The sequence below is a fragment of the Heteronotia binoei genome, chromosome 12 (assembly GCF_032191835.1).
Source record: "Heteronotia binoei isolate CCM8104 ecotype False Entrance Well chromosome 12, APGP_CSIRO_Hbin_v1, whole genome shotgun sequence".
NCBI lineage: Eukaryota > Metazoa > Chordata > Lepidosauria > Squamata > Gekkonidae > Heteronotia > Heteronotia binoei.
Genome location: NC_083234.1, coordinates 58,761,884 through 58,783,926, shown reverse-complemented (window position 1 = coordinate 58,783,926; position 22,043 = coordinate 58,761,884). Strand labels below are relative to the sequence as shown.

General features: G+C 44.3%; 1 protein-coding gene across 2 annotated transcripts in view; it reads right to left on the bottom strand.

The window, feature by feature from the left end:
* The window catches only part of MVB12B (multivesicular body subunit 12B), a 148,913-nt gene that overhangs the window by 21,520 nt on the left and 105,350 nt on the right, over positions 1-22,043 (bottom strand). For both annotated transcript variants that reach the window (XM_060251271.1, XM_060251270.1), the window contains exon 8: positions 6,334-6,389. In XM_060251271.1, the coding sequence (XP_060107254.1) occupies positions 6,334-6,389 (56 nt within the window). The remainder of the gene's footprint in view (positions 1-6,333; positions 6,390-22,043) is intronic.

Sequence of the window (22,043 nt, the reverse complement as noted above, 5' to 3'; positions counted from 1 at the left end):
TAAATCAGCAATTTTTCTCCAGGCCAGTCTGGCAAGGGATCCTGGAGGTTTTTGCCATCTTCTGGGCATGGAGCAGGGGTCACTGGGGATGGGGGGTGGGTATTTGTGAAGTTCCTGCATTGCACAGAGGGTTGAACTAGATGACTCTGGAGATCCCTTCCAACTCTATGACTCTATGCTGCCCCTCTCAAAAGTGCAGATAGGAGTACCATGGAAACCACTGCTGCGCTGGCATGTGTAACTGGCCAAAATGCACTACAGAATATGCATCAAGGTGCCCTTTTTGGCTCTTCCACTGAGCTAAGCCTCTCCTCCCATACAGCTATTTTAAACTCCCTAGTAGGCCAGCAGGGTCAAAAGACAGCCTACAATTCTATTAACGTTTCATGCCTGCAAAAGCAGACTGCAGTATGACCGCTCTATCAAGAAACTGGTAATTGCTCGTAGGCCACTGGAAGAGGCAGCATGAAGATCAAGGAGATTTGCATGCACAGTTCTCTAACAAGTACCAAGCTGAAAGTTCAAGGCCAAAGCTTTCCCAACTTAAAATACAAATTTCGGGGGGAGGCATGTGTAAATTTCAAGAAAGTCACCTCTGCCCACTTATTTCGCTGACCTTCTGCGGTGTGGGCTCTCTCTCTCAGACAGTGTCTTCCTCTCTCTATTTTCAAACAAAAGATCCTTCTCTTTTGAAAAATCACCCCAAAAGGTGGACTTGCCATATGAATGCCATGGAAATAGCAGCCAAATGGGAGGGAGGGGGTTAATTTTGGCTCAGTGGTTGTTTTTAATTGATTTGACCTGTGAAGTCTTTGATGCACCCTTTTCTTCTGGATTTAATGTTCCTAAACACAATGCTTATGTACTGCTTCAGCGTCTGAAGCACATCATGTTAAGCCTTTGGAACAGAAAAATGAAAGCTGCTTCCCAACTTGCTCCTGCATAGTAAAGAAAACAAGGTGGGGCTATGCAAGTAACGGGGTTCAGCAGTGCCAAAGGCTGAATTCTCAGCAACCGGTCTCTCTAGAGATGGGAAACACATTCAAAATTCATCACTGGATGCTCCTCTTTGTTTTCTTCCACCACACGGAAGTCCCCCAAGTGTGGAGTCACTGCTGCAGACAAAGCACAACCTACTCTCCATCCCAACAACGGGGAGCAGTGTTCCCTCTAAGCTGCAGAGTCTTGTGAGCAAAAATTATACTTTGTGAGTTTCAAGTTATGTGTTACTGCACAAATCATTGTCCTCTGGGGTCATCCTTCCTGAGCTAAGACAAAAACATGTGAGCTGGAGGCTAAAAATCTGTGAGTTAGCTCATGTTAACTCAGCTTAGAGGGAACACTGATGGGGAGCCTGAGACAAATGGGGAACTGAGTCCCTCCTCCCCTCCTTCCTGAAGGCAATTCCAGGGACCCAGAGAAAAGGGCAATACGTTCCTGAGCATCCCTTCCAACCCCTCCAAGAATTTCAGGAATGGGGAATGGAGAGAAATGTTCCTTGCTTCCTTCTAGGGGTAACAGCTGGGACCAGTTTTGGAAAAGCAGATCTGGTGTGGCCCCTTGCTTCACTCACAGCCACGAATGGGCGTGGGAGGGATCAGACCAGTTTTTCTTCCCCGGGAGATAGGATAGTGGACAATCACATTAGTCTGTCTGCAGCAAGAGCAAGACCGATTTTGTACTAGGCTTGTTCCGGGTGGAGAGCCCTTTTGCTCCCGGGGCTTCTCTCCATTTTCGCACAAGTTGCCCCAGAGCTGCGAGTAGGTGCACCACTATTCTGCAGCAAGCAAAATCCTCTGACAAGCGATTTCTGCTTGCTGCGGAAAAGGGGCACACCAACCCGCAGCTTCCAGGCAGTTTATGCGAAAATAGAGAGAAGCCCCGGAGGCAAAAGGCCTCTCTACCCGGAACAAGTCCTAGTGCAAAATTGGTCCAAGAATCCACCAGCACCTTTGCAGGGTAACAAAATCGGTGGCAGGGAATGAACATTTGTGAGTGACCGCTCCCTAGAAGTGCAGTGACTTACAAAAGCTCCTACCCTTCCACAAATGTTGTTTTTTAAGGTGCTACTGGACTCTTGCTCTTTTCTTCTCAGGAAGTGGCTACAGTAAGTAAGCAAGTCTGCAAGGAGTCCCTTCTATCGTCTCATCAAAACTGACAGCAATCTAATAAATCTATTTGAAGAACAGTGCCTTACAACTCTATTTTAGAAGCCTCTTTGCCATTTTGATGCGTTGTGGGGGCACGCCGTCTGTGCTGAACATATGTTGGAAAGAGCACTGAAAGAATCTTAGAAGGGGATTAGCAGGGCTTAAGTTCCTCTGGCGTTTAGCCTAGCAGCTGTGGAATTCCAGCTTCCTGGCAACGGAAAAGAACCTGGAGACAAATACACCCCCCCAAAAGGCTACTCTCCAGGAAAGCTATGCTCTCTAACCCTCAGGGCTGTCTAGTTACAGCACACTAGCTGCACACAAACCTTTGACTCAAAAATCTGTCTGTCCTAAAGGCACCTAGCAAGGAAGAGAAATATAAACTGGTCCTGTATGTTACAGGTCAGAGATCGAGTCCACTGGCACCTTAACACCAAAGCTTTTTTTGTAGCAGGAACTCCTTTGTATATTAGGCCACACACATACACACACACCGATGTAGCCAATCCTCCTGGAGCTTAGAGCAGAGCCCTGTAAGCTCTTGGGGTATTGGCTACGTAGGGGAGGTGTGGCCTAATATGCAAAGGAGTTCCTGCTACAAAAAAAGCCCTGCTTAAGACCAACAAAGTTTTATTCAAGGTGTAAGCTTTCACATGCATGCACACTTCTACAGCTATGAAAGCTTCATTTTGAATAAAACTTTCTTTCCAGGCACCACTGGACTCAAACAACTACCCATCTGAATGTATATTGCAGGGTTGGTAAACTTAAAAGGTGCCACTGATTAAGTGTTGGTTTTTACTGCCAGTACCTACAGAATATGCTAATAAGTGGCATTATCTCAGGAAAGGGTTTCCCCGTCACCCACAAGAGAGGATTCCTGTTCTAAGATGGCGCTGCCGGGCATCATGCAAATAAACACAGAAGTTTTGCATCAGAATGCTTGTTTTTTATTCCTATACGGATTTGGACAAATTTAATCAATTAATCAGAAGTTTTAAACTCACAAAATTAATCAACGAAGACTTGGTCGATTAGGTGACAGCCTTAATCTGTACCTTTCACTGAAATAAGGTGTAAGGCAAATGCAGTGTTTCAGTGTTGTGATTATTATTATCATTAAGAAGGTTTTCAATTCATATACGGCATATATAGCAATGCTATGGTATATACGAGAATATGAGCGTTCATGATTGTAATATATGATGGTTATAAGAAATAGATTGTATAAGGTGACAAAAACTTTCTGGTATTGTTTTGAGATAATTTGACATTTTGGTTTGGTGAAGTGTGATTGTGATTGTAACAGCCTTTTGGCTTTTTTGTTCTTAACCTTTGTATCACAGCCCCTCCCAGGGTTGGCTGGCTCTCAAGGATGGGCAAAACAGTCTTGGAAGCATGTGGAAAATGTCTTAAAATGCAATAAAATGCCTGTACGAATTCATTAGCTGGGGGGGGGGGGATTTGGGGTTTTATTCTTTTTTGATGTTTTAATTGCATATTGTAAGCTTTCTTGAGCTGCACGGAAAGACAGGATACAAATGTTTGAATAAATAATTACATAACTATGTCCATGTGACAACTAATGAGAATAGAGAGAACCCAAGTTTCGTGAAACAGACACGAGGGCCATGTGAATGGCCAAAACAGAGGGACAGAAGTATGGGTCAGGGCAAGGGACATACAAAGATGCCCCCCTTCCTTCTTTTCGTTTTTTTGGTTTTGCATGCTGTCATTGCCAGACTTTTCATGATTGATGTCCCTGTTTCGTTTCGCTTCTTTTTACGGCATTTCTAAGTTACATGCTGTTCATACAACACTGACATAAAAATAACGTTAAATATTAAGTTTGATGAGAGAAAGCCAGCAGTGGGAGACAGAAAGTGGTGTGGAAAATGAGACTCATGGGCTCAATTTGCACAAGGAGAAATGCAACTGAAATGGGATTTTCATGTCAAACTGGGGCTGCAAAATTCGGCAGTGCCCCATAACATAGCAATCAATACCTCTGAGAAAGGAACTCTATACTCCAATCACTTAAATTAGTCAGTTCTTGGGAGTCATCATCATCTTCTCTATTTGGGATGGCGATGCACCCGTTGCCCATTTCAGTCTCTGAATAAGTTAACAATCTTAGCACAACTTTGCAGCGCGAAATATTGGAACCTATGAAGGTCTCAAGCCGGAGGGAGAAAAAGGAACAGAGAAGATGGAAGAGGTTTTCTTGAAACCCACATTTCTGTTGCCTGGACTCCAGCAGAGGTCCATCTGCTGCCTCATTAGGACGTAACGACCTCTCAACTTCCTAGAGTGGAATTGGTAAACAGGGCCAGAGAGGCCTCTCGCTCTGTGGCAGCTGGAAGCCGGCCAGCATCGCCATGACAACCAAGCAGAGTTGGGTCAGCTAAAGTTACTTTGCACTCCATGGGTGGAATGGCTGACATTTTTCAAGATTTAAACAGCTTCCAGAAATAGGGATCAGGAGGAGTCACAGCTTGGGTTTTATTTGGATGGAAAGCAATACCGGTGAACATAGAGAGAAGGAGACCATTATTTTATTATTGGGTTTTTAAAAAAAAAATTCAATGTGTTCCAAGAACGATAGCTTTGCAGCGCTTATGTTTGGCCTAGTTCTCACCAAAAAAGATGAGGAGATAAACCAGCTCCGCTATTATGTTTTCTTTATCCCAGTCTTTCTCCAAAGCACTTAGAGAGATGTACAAAGTGCATTTTGTTTTATTCAAGACCTTTAATGGCATAATAAAATAATAAATAAAAATATAAACTGGATCTAAAATGAAGGAAGCAATTAAGACGTCACTGAGAATCTTGTTTTATTGCCACAACAATCCTGAGCAACAGAGTAAAGCTGAAAGACAAGGAATGGGACGTCACCCCATGAGAAGTGGGAATCTGAACCTAGGTCACCCCAGCCCTTGTCTGATGCTCTACGCACTACAACATGTACTTGTCCATACTTGGTTCTGGACTATACCACTTTAGGCTGCTGTGGTACAGTCTTCCTTGGGGGGTGGGGCGGGGATCAATGTATAGAAAGTTTGCTCAACAGGAAGAAGACCAGGCTTTCACTTGCCAATCTAATTGTATATATTCAGGTGATTTTTAAAAAAAATATATATATGGAGAAGCCTTCAAACAAGTGAACCCCATCTGCCATTTGAAGTTGTACGGTGCCATCCAAAGTTTAATTACTCCACCTGCTGTTTATGTGCAAAAGCCAAAGCCAATGTTAACAACGGGTTCAGACCAAGCCACATCCATAAGGAAGTGCTGGAGCTGCTTTGCCAAAGCACATAGGCTGTGATCACGCACTCTGAACACTGCACTTCCAATCCACTTTCCAGCTGGATTTTACTGTGTGACAGTAGGAAAGTGCACTGAAAGTGGATTGAAAGTGCATTATTTAGTGTGTGTGATCACAGCCACAGAGAATAGACAGGACACCTTAGCATATCAGGTACTGGGGAGAAACAATAGGAGAAGGCCTTTGCCTTCTTATCCTGTAAGCTTCCCAAGGCTGCCTACTGTTGGACACAGAATTCTGGATCAGCTGGGCCAAGATCATTTACACAGAGGCAGGGCTGGCCCTGCCACTAGGCAAACCAGGTGACTGCCTAGGGCACCAATATTCTGAGGGTATAACTTGGTGACATCAGTGCGGGGGGGGGGCACCAGAAATTAGCCTTGCCTAAGTCCAGGGTCAGCCCTACAAAGAGGACACACATACACAACAAGCTGCCTTACAGAGAATCAGACCACTGGTCCATCAAAGTCAATATTGTCTACTCAAGACTGGCAGTGGCTCTCCCGTGTCTGAGGTTCTTCACATTACCTACAACATGATACTTAGCAGGAGATGCCAGAGATTGAAACCTGGGACTTCCTGCATGCTAAGCAGAAACTCTACCACTAAGCTGTGGCCCTTCCCAATTTATTTAGCTATCACAGCTATTAGCTCCCAATGGCGCTACCATCTATGAATCTCCTCTTTTAAGAGTCACTTGAGCCCACACACTGAATCCATTTTGAATCTGCATGTCTCTGCAACGCATTCTAGGCACTTATGAAAGAGGGAACAGATTCTTGCCCCCTGGCAGCAGATGCAACAAGGTGGGTAGTTTCAGAACAAAGATGAGATGCAGTTCAGCAAGCATTCACTCACCCCTTCGGAAGCGCAGGCAAACTTCTCCGAGATCATAAAAGGCACGCCTTCCATGGCTACAAGGAAACAGAAAGAGGGCATCATCACTAAACATCTCATTACCAGCTGACTGATTTCCAGTGACCTTTTGCTTGAAGCCTTCTAAATGACCTGCAAGAGCGATAACACACAAGAGGAACAACAGAAGAAAGCGGCGCTCAGCATTGCCTGAATGGATGTCAACACACTTTTCAAGGGACTGTACACTTCCTTGCTCTCTAGATCGCAAGATATGGCTAAGTGCAAGTGCATTCTAGGCACTTACGAAAGAGGGAACAGATTCTTCCCCAGAGCTTGCTGAAAATGAAGCACGTTGGGGGTTGGTCAATGCCTGAGACCTCCTGGGAAGCCTATGCATGCCACCTTAGGTTCGATCATGAGGGAAAAGGAGAAGCAAGACAATTAAATAAAAATAATTTAGAAATACCATGGGGCTATTTCCATTAGTGCTGTAGCCCTATTTTGCTGGGAGTTATATTTCTAGCACCCTGTGCTCCTAGCTCCACATACCCCACTACCTACAACCAAGCATGTGGATGCAAGGATACAAGAAGGGCAAAGTTAAACATACACACACACACATTGCCTCCAAGTTTTAGGCTTGGAAAACTCTTGCACCACCCCAGTCTGCAAGTTCCCATAAGTTCCCAGACCTTTAAGGCCCTGAGTGGTCTGAGATCCATGTATCTATGGGACCGCCTCCTCCACTATGTCCCTGGAAGGGCATTATGCTCTACTGCAGGTGATCCCTGACCCTAAAGAGATCCGTCTGGTTTTACTGATTTATATGTATTTTTATCTCTCTGATGTACATCGCCCCAAACCCAGTACTAGCTGGGATGGGCAATTCATTAAGTTGAATAAATTGACAAGAGCAACAACAACAATAAGATGATCAACTCTAATTATTGATCTGAGATTATCAGCGCTAATTATTGTATAACGGTGTGTGCAGTATAGTCAGGAGATCCTAAGATTGTCCGGTAGCCAGAAATTCTAGCTTTTTTAACATTGTGCGGCACTAGGTGGTGAGCTAAACTTGTTTTTAAGGCAAGAGACATTTCAGAGGTGGTTTGCCACTGCCTTCCTCTGCGTCATGCCTCTGGTATTCCTTGGGAGGTCCCCCATCCAAGAACTAGCCAGGGCTGAGCCTGCTTAGCTTCTGAGGTCTGATGAGATCAGGCTAGCCTGGGCAATCCTGCTCAGGAGATGACTAACTCTGAAAACAGAAGAAGCACCTGGAAATTCACACAAAACTGACTGCTTGAATTTTCCTTAGAAAGCACATTTTCATTGGAGGAGAAGTATTAAATGATCATCATCCCAAGGAAAGAAAAATCCAGGACGGAGGATGTTTCTCAAAGATGGATAAGTGGCTAATATTTTTAAAAGACAAACGAGACACAACTTCTCATTCTGTGGAAGCCTAATGCCAAGACCCAATAGGGGAAGCTTTTGAAACAGCAGTCTAAAATTTACTCATTACAAATGACATTTTTCTAAAGACGACAACAATATTATTAAACTAGTAACAGAACAGGGTGTAGGTGACCTGCCAGGTTTCTCTTGAGAATACAAAACCACAAGCTATTAAAACAATCACAAAAAACATTTTCCCCCGGAAACAGACATCAATAAAAGCAGATGCCCAGGTGTGAAACTACCCTGCAGAATAAGGGTGGGCAAATTTTTCAGCAAAAAGCTCCAACTGGGTCTTTGCTCACTTTTGAGCCCTCTGAACAAGACACCAGCTCTTCCTGTTTCCAGCTCTTCCAGTCCACAATGCAGAGCCCTCAAGAACAGGCAAAGACCCAGATGTGGGCCCCTCATTCACATTTCCCTCCTCTTAAGAGTACTTGCCCTGAAGCTGCTGAACTATTTCCCAGTAATACAGGTTCACAAGCTGATGCTGCAATCTGGTGAGCTGCTGCTCCTGAAAAACTGTTATGCAGCTTAAGGGCTGGATGGTAAGTTCCTGTGAGCTGGAAATGACCCCAGCCCCCATTTTGCCATCCTCTGGAGTGAAAGGCAACTTCAGAACTCTTTCATCCACCCATTCAGGTTGAGAATTGAAGCAGAGAGGTTTCCAAAATGCTCTTCACCCAAGTTTCCCCCCAAACATTGGGAGTTCCAAATTACTTGGTACAGTCAATACATTTAAGAATTCTCTAGTCTATAGCTTCATTTTTTTTTGTTCTGGATTTGTTCTGTATTGTAATGGCCAAATGGCTATACACAACAGAATTTTTGACTGACTAGTTCTGGATTTTGTACAGGCCATGGCACATATGCAATCTGTTGGAGCTTTCAGGTTTGCACCTTTTCCCCACATGGTGCCAATCTGCCACGCCCAGTTAACACTACAAGGGGAAAAAAATTATGTAACTTTGTGCAGGTGACCCAACCGAGGAGGGAATGTGGGCAGAAGTGCGCTTGGTCCCGTTCCCCGTTTTCTGAGTGCTGCTGATTGTAGGAGGGGGGGGGGGAATGCAAAAAGCTATTTCCTCCATGTAATTGCACTGTGCAGACAACTTGGAGATTGCACAGGGTGGGACAGGACATATGGACTCACTCTGCCTGTCTGCACAGGTTGTCTGAACAGGGCTTGTGTGACTGTACATAAGACTGTACCAGGATTCTCTTTGATGTTTAATAGTGGACAGAAACATAATGGTAAAACACTGCAGGGGGGAGAAGAAAGAACAGATACAGTTATATGTGCAATCACATCGGGATTGCTTTGTTGTAAAGTTTTATTAATGGATACTGCTAATGGGGGGTGAAACCATGCAGATGAAGTGAAAAAATTTATTTATTTATTTTATTCCATTTATATCCCGCCCTCCCCGCCGAGGCGGGCTCAAGGCGGCTTACACAGGCATGAGTAGACATAGTAATGTGATGATAAAACCATAAAAACATAGAATAGTATAAAAACATAAAATACATTTCGGTGCTATGATCTTAAATTTCAGATTTATAATTCCCTGTACAGCGGATTGCAAGGAGTGGTTTGTATGTGGCCTAAAAGCTGTAGTGGTCAGCAGTCTAGTTTACAAATGCCTAGTGGAAGAGTGCCGTCTTACAGGCCCTGCGGAACTGTATGAGCTCTCGCAGGGCCCTGACCTCTTCTGGCAATTCATTCCACCAGTGTGCAGCCACTACAGGGAAGGCTCTAGCTCTAGTTATCATGAGCCTGGCCTCCTTAGGGCCGGGGATTGTAAGTAGATTTTGTGATCCAGACCGAAGTGCTCTCCAGAGAACATGTGGGGAAAGGCGGTCCCTAAGGTATGCCCTGGCCATATAGGGCCTTAAAGGTGAGAACCAACACCTTGAAACAAACCTGGTATGCGATAGGCAAACAGTGCAGCGCTTTCAGCACAGGTTGAATGTGCTCCCGTAAAGGAAGACCCATTAACAACCTGGCTGCTGTGTTCTGCACTAGTTGAAGCTTCTGTGCTTGAGACAAGGGCAGCTCCATGTAGAGGGCATTGCAGTAATCCAATCTTGAGGTGACCATGGCGTGGATCACTGTCGCCAAGTTACTGCGTTCTAGGTAGGGGACCAGCTGCCTTATCAGCCATAAATGATAGAAGGCTGATCTGGTGGTGGCCGCCACCTGGGCCTCCATATTTAAGAAGGGATACAGGAGCACCCCTAAACTTTTGACCTTACGCGCCGGAGCATTCTGTGATTTTTTTTCCCTGTAGAGTAAGCACAGTTTTAATATTTACTAAGGATAAAAGTACAAATTCCATTAGCATTCAGGAATGACATGAGGAAATGTGTCACCAACACAACATGAAATAAACTTTTTTAAAGTGCTGATATTTTGATTTCTTGGGCATTCTGTGATAATAGAATTAAATTGGAGAAATTCTCAAAGTTAAACAGAAATTCAAAAGGAGCAAAACACAGCATAGAGAAAAATTATGGAGTAATAAAGACAAGCAAAGCATGTGTGCGCGCTAATCCTCTCACCCCTAAATCAAACCTTAATTAACTTTGTTTACTTTGGATGAGCGATAACCTCTCCACATCTTGAAAAAAACTTTGTGATATTTTATTAATTTGTTTTGTTGAAACAAAAGAGAAAATACACACTTATCAGGCACACAAATGATTACAGTAAATCAAAGATGCCAATTATCGTCTGAGCTTTATTTCCTCAATAAAGAACAGTTTTTTCTGATTTTTAATTTTTTTTTACATTTTCATATTGCTTTTATCCATGGTAATTTGTTAACTTGGACACAGTAGTCAACGTGTGCCATTTGGTTTCTTGTTCTCCACAGAGACAAGAATGAGTGAAACATTAGGACAAGTTTTTTTTGCAAAATGTGCAGTATGAAATTTTTTAATGCAAGATGAAGTGAACCATTAGACTCGCAGTGGCCCCCAACCTTTTTGACACCAGGGACCAGTTTCGTGGAAAACAATTTTTCCATGGACCAGTGGGGGAGACGGCGCTGGGGGTTTTGCCACCCCAGGCTGCCCCCACCCATACCACATCCCTGCCCCCCACGGGGGTCTTTAAATGGGGGGGAGACTGGGGCTGTTTCTGCCTCCCCCTCCCATTTAAAGACCCCTGCCAATCAGCTTATCAGTGGAGGTCTATAAATGAGGGGTAGGCTAAGGTCACAGCATCGCTGCCCCTTCTGCCAGCCCAGGACCTGGGTGGACAAAAGAGGCAGTGTGGCCTCACTCCAAGGCTTGGACAGAATAGTGCCCTTGGAGCTAGCGTTGGAGCAAGGCCATGCCACCTCTTTAGTCCTGGGCTGCTCAGCCTTGCTCCATGGCCCAGTTGTTACTAGGCCACGGACCAGTACCGGTCCATGGACCGGTGGTTGAGAACCCCTGCATTAGAAGATGATCATTCCTATGCATACTGTAGAGGTCGGGTAATTGTTCAAATGTGACTAATTTCATCCACAATTAATATGCAATGTGTGTGATTAAATGCTATTGAAGAGCTCAATGCTTTTGATGTTATAAAGTCTAACTCTTTATCTAAAAAGGGTGCTAGCCCTATTATGGCTGTATGAGACTGTTTCTGTCCAAAAATTACATTTTATTTACCTACAAAGCTTTTGTTCTATATTTTCAACTCACCCCCCCCCCTCAACCCCACAGCATTCAGGTGTTAAAAAATTAAGATGCATGTGTTAAAGCAGCATAGGGTACACAAATTTGCAGCTGATCCTCCTCTCTCACTCTCTAGTATTGAGTATATTCACAGAACTTCTTGTAATGCAATCCTAGGCAGAGTTGTGTCTTTCTGAGTCCTTCAACTGCAATGGACTTGGCAGGGCACTAGTCTACTTAGGCTGGCACTGGAAGGCAGTTCATAAATATGCCACATAGGATAAAGTTACAAGTTATAAACTAGGAATTTTATTACGGTTAAAGCAGTAATGTAAGTGCTGCATATGTTATTTTAACCCCCCTCCCAATTTCTGGCCCTCTTCCCCCCCCCTCCCCGCCCCGCCATGCTTTAACTAGAGATGCCAAAGACTGAACCTGGAGCTTTCTGCCCATGGAGCGAATGCCTGGAACACAGCAAGCTCCTTTAATACTGAATCAGATCTCTGCTCCATCTAGCTCAGCATCATCTACCCTTTCCTGCAAGCCATGTGGCTTCACTGGTGATCCTTAGCCCCCCAAAGAACCTTCATCTCCTGGGTATTTCCATCATAATGGGTCACCTGTACTTGTTTTGTTTGTGCGATCAATTTGGGAGACATCTACCATGTCATTTATTTCAAAGACGGAACAACAGCTCTACGCCAGTATTCTTTGAATCTCAGTTTTCAGTGTTGTGGGGGCTTTTTTTTGGTAAAGTACAAATTTCTGACCCGTATGGTTTACAAGCTTTTAGCGCAACTGTTAACTAGGCAGTCAGCTGTTTAAACAGAATAAGGTGTGCAGCAAGTTTAAGGCCTTATAAAACAATTTTTACAAGGAATGGCACTGAGTTTCACACCACCAGTCGGAGTTTTCTTGCAGCCAGCTGTACCCAAAGAGTAGATTACAGGCCATCTCACTTCCCTTGCAACTAAGGACTGCTTAAATCACCTTGGGAACCGGGGCAAAACCAGGCTCTTCTCACTTTTGTTTTTCTCCCTCTTCCATTTTATTCTGTGAGGTTGGATAGGCTGAGAGTGAAGGAGTAACTGGCCCAAGGTTCCCCAGGGAACTTTACACTTGAGTGGGGCTTGAACTCAGATATTCCCAGTCTAAGAGCTAGTGCAGAATGCTGCGGCAAGGTTGATAATGGGGCTCCCTTGATGGGAGCACATTCAGCCAGTGCTAAAAGAGCTGCACTGGCTGCCTATTGTGCACTGAGTCCGTTTCAAAGTGTTGGTATTGACCTTTAAAGCCCTATAGGGCTGAGGACCTGTCTATCTAAGGGACTGCCTTTCCCCATATACACCCCAGAATGCACTGCATTCAGGAGTCCAAAATTTGCTATCCATCCCCAAACCAGAGGAGGCCAGACTAAGCTCTACATGGACCAGGGCCTTCTCAGTGGCAGCACCAACCTTATGGAACAAGCTCCCAGAGGCCATAAGAGCCCTGCGGGACCTCTCCCAATTCCGCAGGGCCTGTAAAACCAAACAATAATAAATAAAAGAAAGACCTTTGGGATTGCTAATCTACTCTTAAGATTCTCACTCAGCGCAAAATATCCTGAGTTCAAATCCTCTATAAATCCTAACAAAATAAATGGAGGAAGATGTTCCCAGATTGACCTTCATGAGAAATGGCTGTAGGGATTAGGTGACCTTTGCTCTAATCTAGCCAGCCTTCTTCTCATGTAGTGAGGAAAGCATCTGTCTCTTGCCATTAATATTCCAAAATAACTTTGAAGCTAAGCAGAGAAACCTGGGAGAGGCTGCACTTTGCACCAGTACCATCTACAGCACCGTGACTTGGCTAGCCCTGCCTAGCTCAATCTCGTCAGATCTTGGATCCAAGGAAAACTGGGGCATGACGCAGAGGCAGGCAATGGCCAACCACTTCTGAAATGTTTCTTGCCTTAAAAGGAGTCTAGCTCGCCACCTAGTGGTGCACAATGCTGAAAAAGCTAGGAACATCTGGCTGCCAGACAATCTTATGATCTCCTGTCTATATTATACTCAAGGCCACAGGATAATAATAAGCCATGTACAGCTTCTTGTCCCCTTCCTTCTTCTATTGGATAGATCTCTTTAAGGAATCCCTTTGCTTACAAACCAAAATTCATCATGAAAAAATTGGATAAGAACTTCAAATTTACATGCCGGAGGGGGGGACCACTTTAAAATTCTACACGTACTCTAGACTTGGAGTTCAAATGGAACTTTAGGTGTAGTGAGTGAAATTCAAGTTTTGGAGCACCTACTCAAACTACTCAAACTAAAGAGGAGCTATCCGGTTGGCAGCAAATTCAAGATTTGTTGAACCATCAATGCTTGAAAATTTACAGTACTGGTTTATAAGCAGTGTAAAATTCAAGTTTAAATGAAACAATTTTGAGATGGAATTCTGCCAAAGAACAAAGCAGATGCATGAAGATTTATGAAAGTCTATGTACAATCACAGGAGCTCTGCTGAACAGACACAATGATTCAGCATCTTGTTTCTCACAGTGACTAATTTGAGAGCCCACAAAGCAGGGTGCAAAAGGCCAACACCTTCTCATTAGCCTTTCTCCTGTAACCAGTATTCAGAAGTACTGCCTTGGAACAAGGAAGTTCGTTCCTGTTGCTACTGTTGCTACTTCCTCCAGGGGTGCAAAACCATGAGGCCAAGCATAGAAAAACACAGTGGCTCAAAAGCAGAAGATATGCCAAATAAGCTTGACAGCGTAACATGGGTTCTCCCAAGCAAACGAGTTTCCACAGGGCTGTAATTAAACAGGCATATAATTAAGTGGATGCCCTTTATTGGAACGACTGCAGTTAAAAATGGCATGATGCACAATGTAGTCTGTTATTAATGCTGTAATCCCAAAGAGAAGGAAACACACACTGGCAGGAATACGTTCCATCAGGCCTGTCATTGCAAGATTGTTGGTAATATCTATGTGGGGGGAGTGACTGAAGGTGGGTGGAAGAGACACGAATATCAGAAAGGAGGACGGACTCATTCCATGGCTTCTTGTTTCCAAGCACTGAAAGTCAAGAGGGCACTGAATGTTTTTAACCAAGATCCATTTCACATGGCCGGAGTTCAGCATGTTTTTCTCACCCAATACTACCTCCTCTTGTCTGTGCTCTCACCCTCCGACTCCTCCTGATCCCTTCCCTGGATCATCGTGACAGCTTGCTGAAAGAGGAAACTACCAGCTTGATCTCTCTGCTACTTTTCAGTGCCACCGTTAGAGATGGCTGCAGTATGCGACTACATCATCCAATCCAGTAGTGATCAGGTAACATAAGCATACAACAAAGGTTCATCTGGTCCTGTAAAGCTGCTGAGTCTAGCCTCAGTGTGGGAGGCTCACAGACTGACCATCCCTGCTTTCCCCTGATAAACTGCCCACTGTGTTCTTTACTAGTCAGTCCTACTCTGCTGCCATGTGCCCAGTTCTTTCTTTCTGGAAGCTGGAATTTTACAGCATGCAGCAGTCCTAACGTATATATGAACCCCGGGCATTTCTAGCTCAGATATAAGAACATAAGAGAAGCCATGTTGGATCAGGCCAATGGTCCATCCAGTCCAACACTGTGTGTCACACAGTGACCAAAAACCCAGGTGCCATCAGGAGGCCCATCAATGGGGCCAGGATACTAGAAGCCCTCCCACTATGGCCCCTTCCAAGCACCAAGAATACACAGCATCACTGCCCCAGACAAAGAATTCCAACAATATGCTGTGGCTAATAGCCACTGATGGACTTCTGCTCCCTATGTTTATCCAATCCCTTCTTGAAGCTGTCTATGCTTGCACTTTCCACCACCTCCCGTGGCAGTGAATTCCACATGTTAATCACCCTTTGGGTGAAGAAGTACTTCCTTTTATCAGTTTTAACCTGACCACTGAGCAATTTCATTGAATGTCCATGAGTTCTCGTATTGTAAGAAAGAGAGAAAAGTACTTCTTTCTCTACCTTCTCTATTCCATGCATAATCTTGTTTACTTCCAGCTGCTATAACTACAATAGGGACATGAAGTTGCACAAAACATACAGAGTTCTGAGCGCAGCAGAAACATTATATTGTACAGTACCCAGGGCCAGGGGAAACGTTCTCACTGGTTTTCCCAGTGGCTCCAATCTACAGGGCAGCCAACAGTGATGAAAACATGCACTCCAATCACTGGGCTTCTTACACATGAAACAGATAAAGAGGTTCCCTGCTGGATAAGACCAGGAGTCCATCTTGAAAAAACATCATGCTTCTTGGGATGAATCTGGTTTTCCCCTCGTTTCCTACAAGGAAATGCGCTACTGTGATAACACACCAGCTAAATTGTTTGCACTGTATTTTTAATTTTAACAATATTTTATTTTCACAAGGCAGCAGAAGCTTTGGAGGAGCTACTAACAAGGGGGAAAAAAAGATATCCAAAAGCGCACTGTCACTCCCTCCCCTCAGAAGCACATTATGTGCTGTAATGAGCTTGCCCTTCTTCCTTGCACACCAGATCCCCAGCTTCAACCTCAGTTGTCAAATCAGCAATTCATCTCTCTCCAAATAGCTATATTTTTAGCAAAGGCTACCGACGCTACCCTAAATTTAAACACGCCAATGAATTCCCATAGGCTGCATCCGCTAAATATAATGAGTTTCGAGAGGACAAAGAATCTGAGCTGGAACAGAACAACATTCCCCAGAATAATGAGCACTTGTTCTCTTAAAAGAAAACAAATAATGGGATCAGAAACAGGAGGAATTCTAACTAATAATTGCTGTTATTATCCCAGGAAAAAAAAAATAAGCAGCGATTCACGGTGATTATGAAAATGCATGCCATTGTTCCTTCTGACTCATTGAAAGATCAGATGGCTTCTTCAAATTGCTGCTAATAAAGATCATTCTGGGACAAAGGGGATGACAAATTCAAAAAAGGATCTTTAAAAAAAATACAATACCCAGTATTTCAAATATAGCTGTCAGAAATACTGGAGTAACAACAAGGGCGGCACTGATTCCCCCCCCCCCCCGTAACAATGAGGGTGGGGGAAGGAGGAAAAAGTTTCATGAAAAACCCAGCTTGCTTGCCTTATTTGTGCACTGCTCAACACTTGTTTGCCGTAGCTGCCATCTAAGCTCCAGCACCATTGAGAAAATACAACATGGGCCTCCTCTTAAAGGTATCATGTCAGTAACACCAAGACACCCTATCATTAACAACCATTTCTTAGTGGGTAACAGTGCATTGGAAACACTGCCCTCACTCAGAATAGTTTGACATGCCCTGTCATCCATTGGGTACAGGTAAATAATACCACAAAGCCATATAAGAATGACAGTTTCTAGCCTGATTCAATAAGTATCTTTGCTTTTATTTCACAGGCTCCGTTCCCCAAATTGCTGAAACGTGGTGAATTCCACAGATTTTCACAAAATGCATCCATTCTTGATTTAAAGGTAAAGGTAGTCCCCTGTGCAAGAACCAGTCGTTTCCAACTCTGGGGTGACATCGCATCATGACTTTTTCACGGCAGACTTTTTCACGGCAGACTTTTTACAGGGTGGTTTGCCATTGCTTTGATTTAGCCATAGCTAGAAACAAGACTCTGTGGGTCAATGCTTTGCTGCCCCCTTGTGGTGAGGCACTAAGGACTGCAGCTCAGAAGGCTCACACCCCTCAATATGTATTCTGGTCGAGAGAAAGAGATTGAGTTTCTTGATGCTCTCAATGGAGCAGATGGTCTCAGAACTATGCTATGGAGCAGATGGTCTCAGAAATGCTATGGAGCAGATGGTCTCAGAACCTACCAGGGGTGGGGCGATCCTGGATTTGGTCCTAAGTAATGCCCAAGACTTGGTGAGAGATGTAAAAGTGATAGCGCTGCTTGGGAGCAGTGACCATAATGTTATTGATTTCACCGTTAGTATAAATAGGGAGTTGCCCAAAAAGACCGCCACAACCACGTTAAACGTCAAAAGGGGTAAATTCACTGAGATGAGGAGGCATGTGAGGAGGAAACTGAAAGGAAAGGTAAATATGGTCAAAACCCTTGGGGAAGCTTGGAGACTATTTAAAACTATAATCCTAGAAGCTCAGATAAAATACATACCACAAGTTAGGAAAGGCACAAACAGGCATAAGAAAAGGCCTGCATGGTTAACAAACAAAGTAATGGAAGCTATAAAAGGTAAGAAGGACTCCTTTAAGCGGTGGAAAACCAGTCCAAGTGAGATTAGTAAAAGGGAACACAGGCTGCGGCAAATCAAATGCAAGACTGTGATCAGGCAGGCAAAAAGGGACTATGAGGAGCATATTGCAAATAACATAAAGACCAACAATAAAAATTTCTTCAAATATATTAGAAGTAGGAAACCAGCCAGGGAGGCAGTGGGGCCCTTGGATGACCATGGGGTAAAAGGATTATTGAAGGAGGATAGGGAAATGGCTGAGAAGCTGAATGAATTTTTTGCCTCCGTCTTCACTGTGGAAGATGAGAACTTTTTGCCCGCCCCAGAACCACTAATTTTGGAAGGGGTGTTGAAAGACCTGAGTCAGATTGAGGTGACAAAAGAGGAGGTCCTACAACTGATAGACGAATTAAAAACTAATAAGTCACCGGGTCCGGATGGCATACATCCAAGAGTTCTGAAAGAACTCAAAGTTGAACTTGTGGATCTTGTAACAAAAATCTGTAATCTTTCATTGAAATCTGCCTCCGTTCCTGAGGACTGGAAGGTAGCAAATGTCACCCCCATCTTTAAAAAGGGTTCCAGAGGAGATCCGGGAAATTACAGGCCAGTCAGTCTGACTTCAATACCAGGAAAGTTGGTAGAAAGCATTATCAAGGACAGAATGAGTAGGCACATTGATGGACACGGGTTATTGAGGAAGACTCAGCATGGGTTCTGTAAGGGAAGATCTTGCCTCACTAACCTGTTACATTTCTTTGAGGGGGTGAACAAACATGTGGACAAAGGAGACCCGATAGATGTTGTTTACCTTGACTTCCAGAAAGCTTTTGATAAAGTTCCTCATCAAAGGCTCCTTAGAAAGCTTGAGAGTCATGGAGTAAAAGGACAGGTCCTCTTGTGGATCAAAAACTGGCTGAGTAATAGGAAGCAGAGAGTGAGTATAAATGGGCAGTCTTTGCAGTGGAGGACGGTAAGCAGTGGGGTGCTGCAGGGCTCGGTACTGGGTCCCATGCTCTTTAACTTGTTCATAAATGATTTAGAGTTGGGAGTGAGCAGTGAAATGGCCAAGTTTGCGGATGACACTAAATTGTTCAGGGTGGTGAGAACCAGAGAGGATTGTGAGGAACTCCAAAGGGATCTGTTGAGGCTGGGTGAGTGGGCGTCAACGTGGCAGATGCGGTTCAATGTGGCCAAGTGCAAAGTAATGCACATTGGGGCCAAGAATCCCAGCTACAAATACAAGTTGATGGGGTGTGAACTGGCAGAGACTGACCAAGAGAGAGATCTTGGGGTCATGGTAGATAACTCACTGAAAATGTCAAGACAGTGTGCGCTTGCAATAAAAAAGGCCAACACCATGCTGGGAATTATTAGGAAGGGAATTGAAAACAAATCAGCCAGTATCATAATGCCCCTATATAAATCGATGGTGCGGTCTCATTTGGAGTAGTGTGCGCAGTTCTGGTCGCTGCACATCAAAAAGGATATTATAGCATTGGAGAAAGTCCAGAAAAGGGCAACTAGAATGATTAAAGGGCTGGAACACTTTCCCTATGAAGAAAGGTTGAAACGCTTGGGACTCTTTAGCTTGGAGAAACGTCGACTGCGGGGTGACATGATAGAGGTTTACAAGATAATGCATGGGATGGAGAAAGTAGAGAAAGAAGTACTTTTCTCCCTTTCTCACAATACAAGAACTCGTGGGCATTCGATGAAATTGCTGAGCAGACAGGTTAAAACAGATAAAAGGAAGTACTTCTTCACCCAAAGGGTGATTAACATGTGGAATTCACTGCCACAGGAGGTGTATATAAATTTTGCCACTGTGTGACACAGAGTGTTGGACTGGATGGGCCATTGGCCTGATCTAACATGGCTTCTCTTATGTTCTTAAATCAAGGGTAAATCCAACTTCATAGGCACCAATTAGTTTCCTCTGAGTTGGCAGAGCTATAAAAGCTTTGGGGTTACAAACAATATTCCCTTTTAAGCTGTGGAGTCTTGTGAGCAAAAATTCTATTTCGTGAGCTACTGGCATTAAAGTTGTGAGCTACTGAATAGATTAGTTTGCTCTGGGACCATTTTTCCTGAGCTAAGACAAAAATATGTGAGCCAGAGGCTAAAAAACTGTGTGCTAGCTCACACTAACTCAGCTTAGAGGGAACACTGGTCACAAGTATGAATTTCCTTGCCAGGCATCAACTAGCTCTTGGAGGAAACCTCAATATCCTAACCCACCAGTCTTATCAAGGGTCTCCACATTCTCCCAGGCTCTCTCAGCTCAGCACTGTGACGGCTGGAAGGTGCAATCTGCAAAATTAAACCATCTAAAATCCTAGGGAAAGGATAGAATCAACACTAGTTTATATTAACTGCAGAACGGAGAGGGACTGCATAGTGTCCAGATCACGTGAAATGATGATATCACTTTACTCTGCTCTGGTAAGACCTCATCTAGAGTACTGTGTTCAGTTTTGGGCACCACATTTTAAGAAGGATATAGACAAGCTGGAACGGGTCCAGAGGAGGGTGATGAAGATGGTGAGGGGTCTGGAGACCCAAGTCCTATGAAGAAAGGTTGAAGGAGCTGGGCATGTTTAGTCTGGAGAGGAGGCAGCTGAGAGGTGATATCACCACCATTTTCAAGTACTTGAAGGGCTGTCATCTAGAGGATGGGGTGTAATTGTTTTCTGTGGCCCCAGAAGATAGGACCAGAACCAACGGGTTGAAATTAAATCAAGAGTTTCCAGCTAAACATTAGGAAGAATTTCTTGATGGTTAGAGCGTTTCCTCAGTGGAACAGGCTTCCGCAGGAGGCGGTGGGTTCTCCCTCCTTGGAGGTTTTTAAATAGAGGCTAGATGGCCAACTGATAGCAATGAGAATCCTGTGAATTTAGAGGGAGGAATTTGTGAGTTTCCTGCATTGTGCAGGGGGTTGAACTAGATGGCCCTGGAGGTCCCTTCCAACTCTATGATTTCAGACTGCAGAGGTGTGTGAATATGCAGAATACATCTGTGCGTCAGGGGCTTCAAGTTTCAATACCCCACAAGAAATGCACAAACTTCTGCCTGCATGACGAAATCTTCCATGTCATTAACAGTGCCGGATGCTCAGGCATTTGGGAAAAACCCAGAGCCTCCCCCTCCCCTTCACAACAGAAGACTGTCATCACAGGCAACGTTCTGTGAGCACGCTGGAGCCCAAATCAGGGCAAGAATACTCCATCCCCTGTGCAGGAGACACCCTCCATCTCCAACTCATCTGTACAAGGGTCCCTAAGAGCTGGGTTCAAGCCATTATTTATGCAAATAATTAATTACTCTCGTTCCCGTCAAGTGGTTTGTCACGACACATTAATGACTTGATAGACTTCCATGAACTGGCGAGAACTGAAACAGCCCGCACGTCTTTATCGTCATTTAATTTAAAAACGATCCTGTGTGAAATTATCTAGTCGTGAGTGATGGAAGCATAAAAAACAGACTCAGCAAAGCTGCTTTTGGATCATTGCTTTATTAATGGGACCGTCAGGAAAATGAAAAATGCCAGCATTGTCATACTTAGGCTCTTGGAAGAACTGCCTCGACACTTGCAAGGAGTGCTGCATTTTGCACACCACAGTGAGCGCATCAATTTGAACATGAAACATACAAAGCCACCCGATATGAAGTCAGACCACTGGCCCGTTCTGTCTACTCAGCTGAGTTCTGTCTACTCTGAGTTGTGGCAGGTCTTCAGGGTCTCAAGCAAAGAAAGGTCTTTCCCATCACTTAGGTGAGATTTCTTAACTAGAAATGAACACGGGACCTTCTGCATGCAAAGCATGCCCTAAAGTCCTCTCTGCTATACAAATGAAGCTGCCATACAGCATTGATCTATCAGGTCCATTAATGTCTACTCAAACTTGTGGCAGCTTCCTTGGGGTCTCAAGCAGAGGAAGGTCTTTCCTAGCACCTGAGATCCTTCAACTGGAGATGCCACGGATTGAATCTGCAATCTTCGGCAAACTAAGCATGTATTTTTCCCAGTCTTCCTCTCTAAACCCATAAAGCTGCTTTCCAGTATTGGATGATTGGTCCATTTGGCCCAGTATTGCTGACTTTGACTAGCTGTGGTATCTCAAGACTAGTTGTGGTATCTCAAGACTAGTTGTGGTATCTCAAGACAGAGAAAGGTCCCGCCCCCAATCTTCTGCTGGAGACACCTGGGACTGAACATGTATGTTCATCTTCGGCAGGTGTGGCAGCTGGCTCCTTTCCTGGAGCACAACGATTTAGCGATGGTAATCCATGCTACGGTCACCTCAAGAATAGATCACTGTAATGCTCTCTACATGGGGCTACCCTTGACGCTAACCC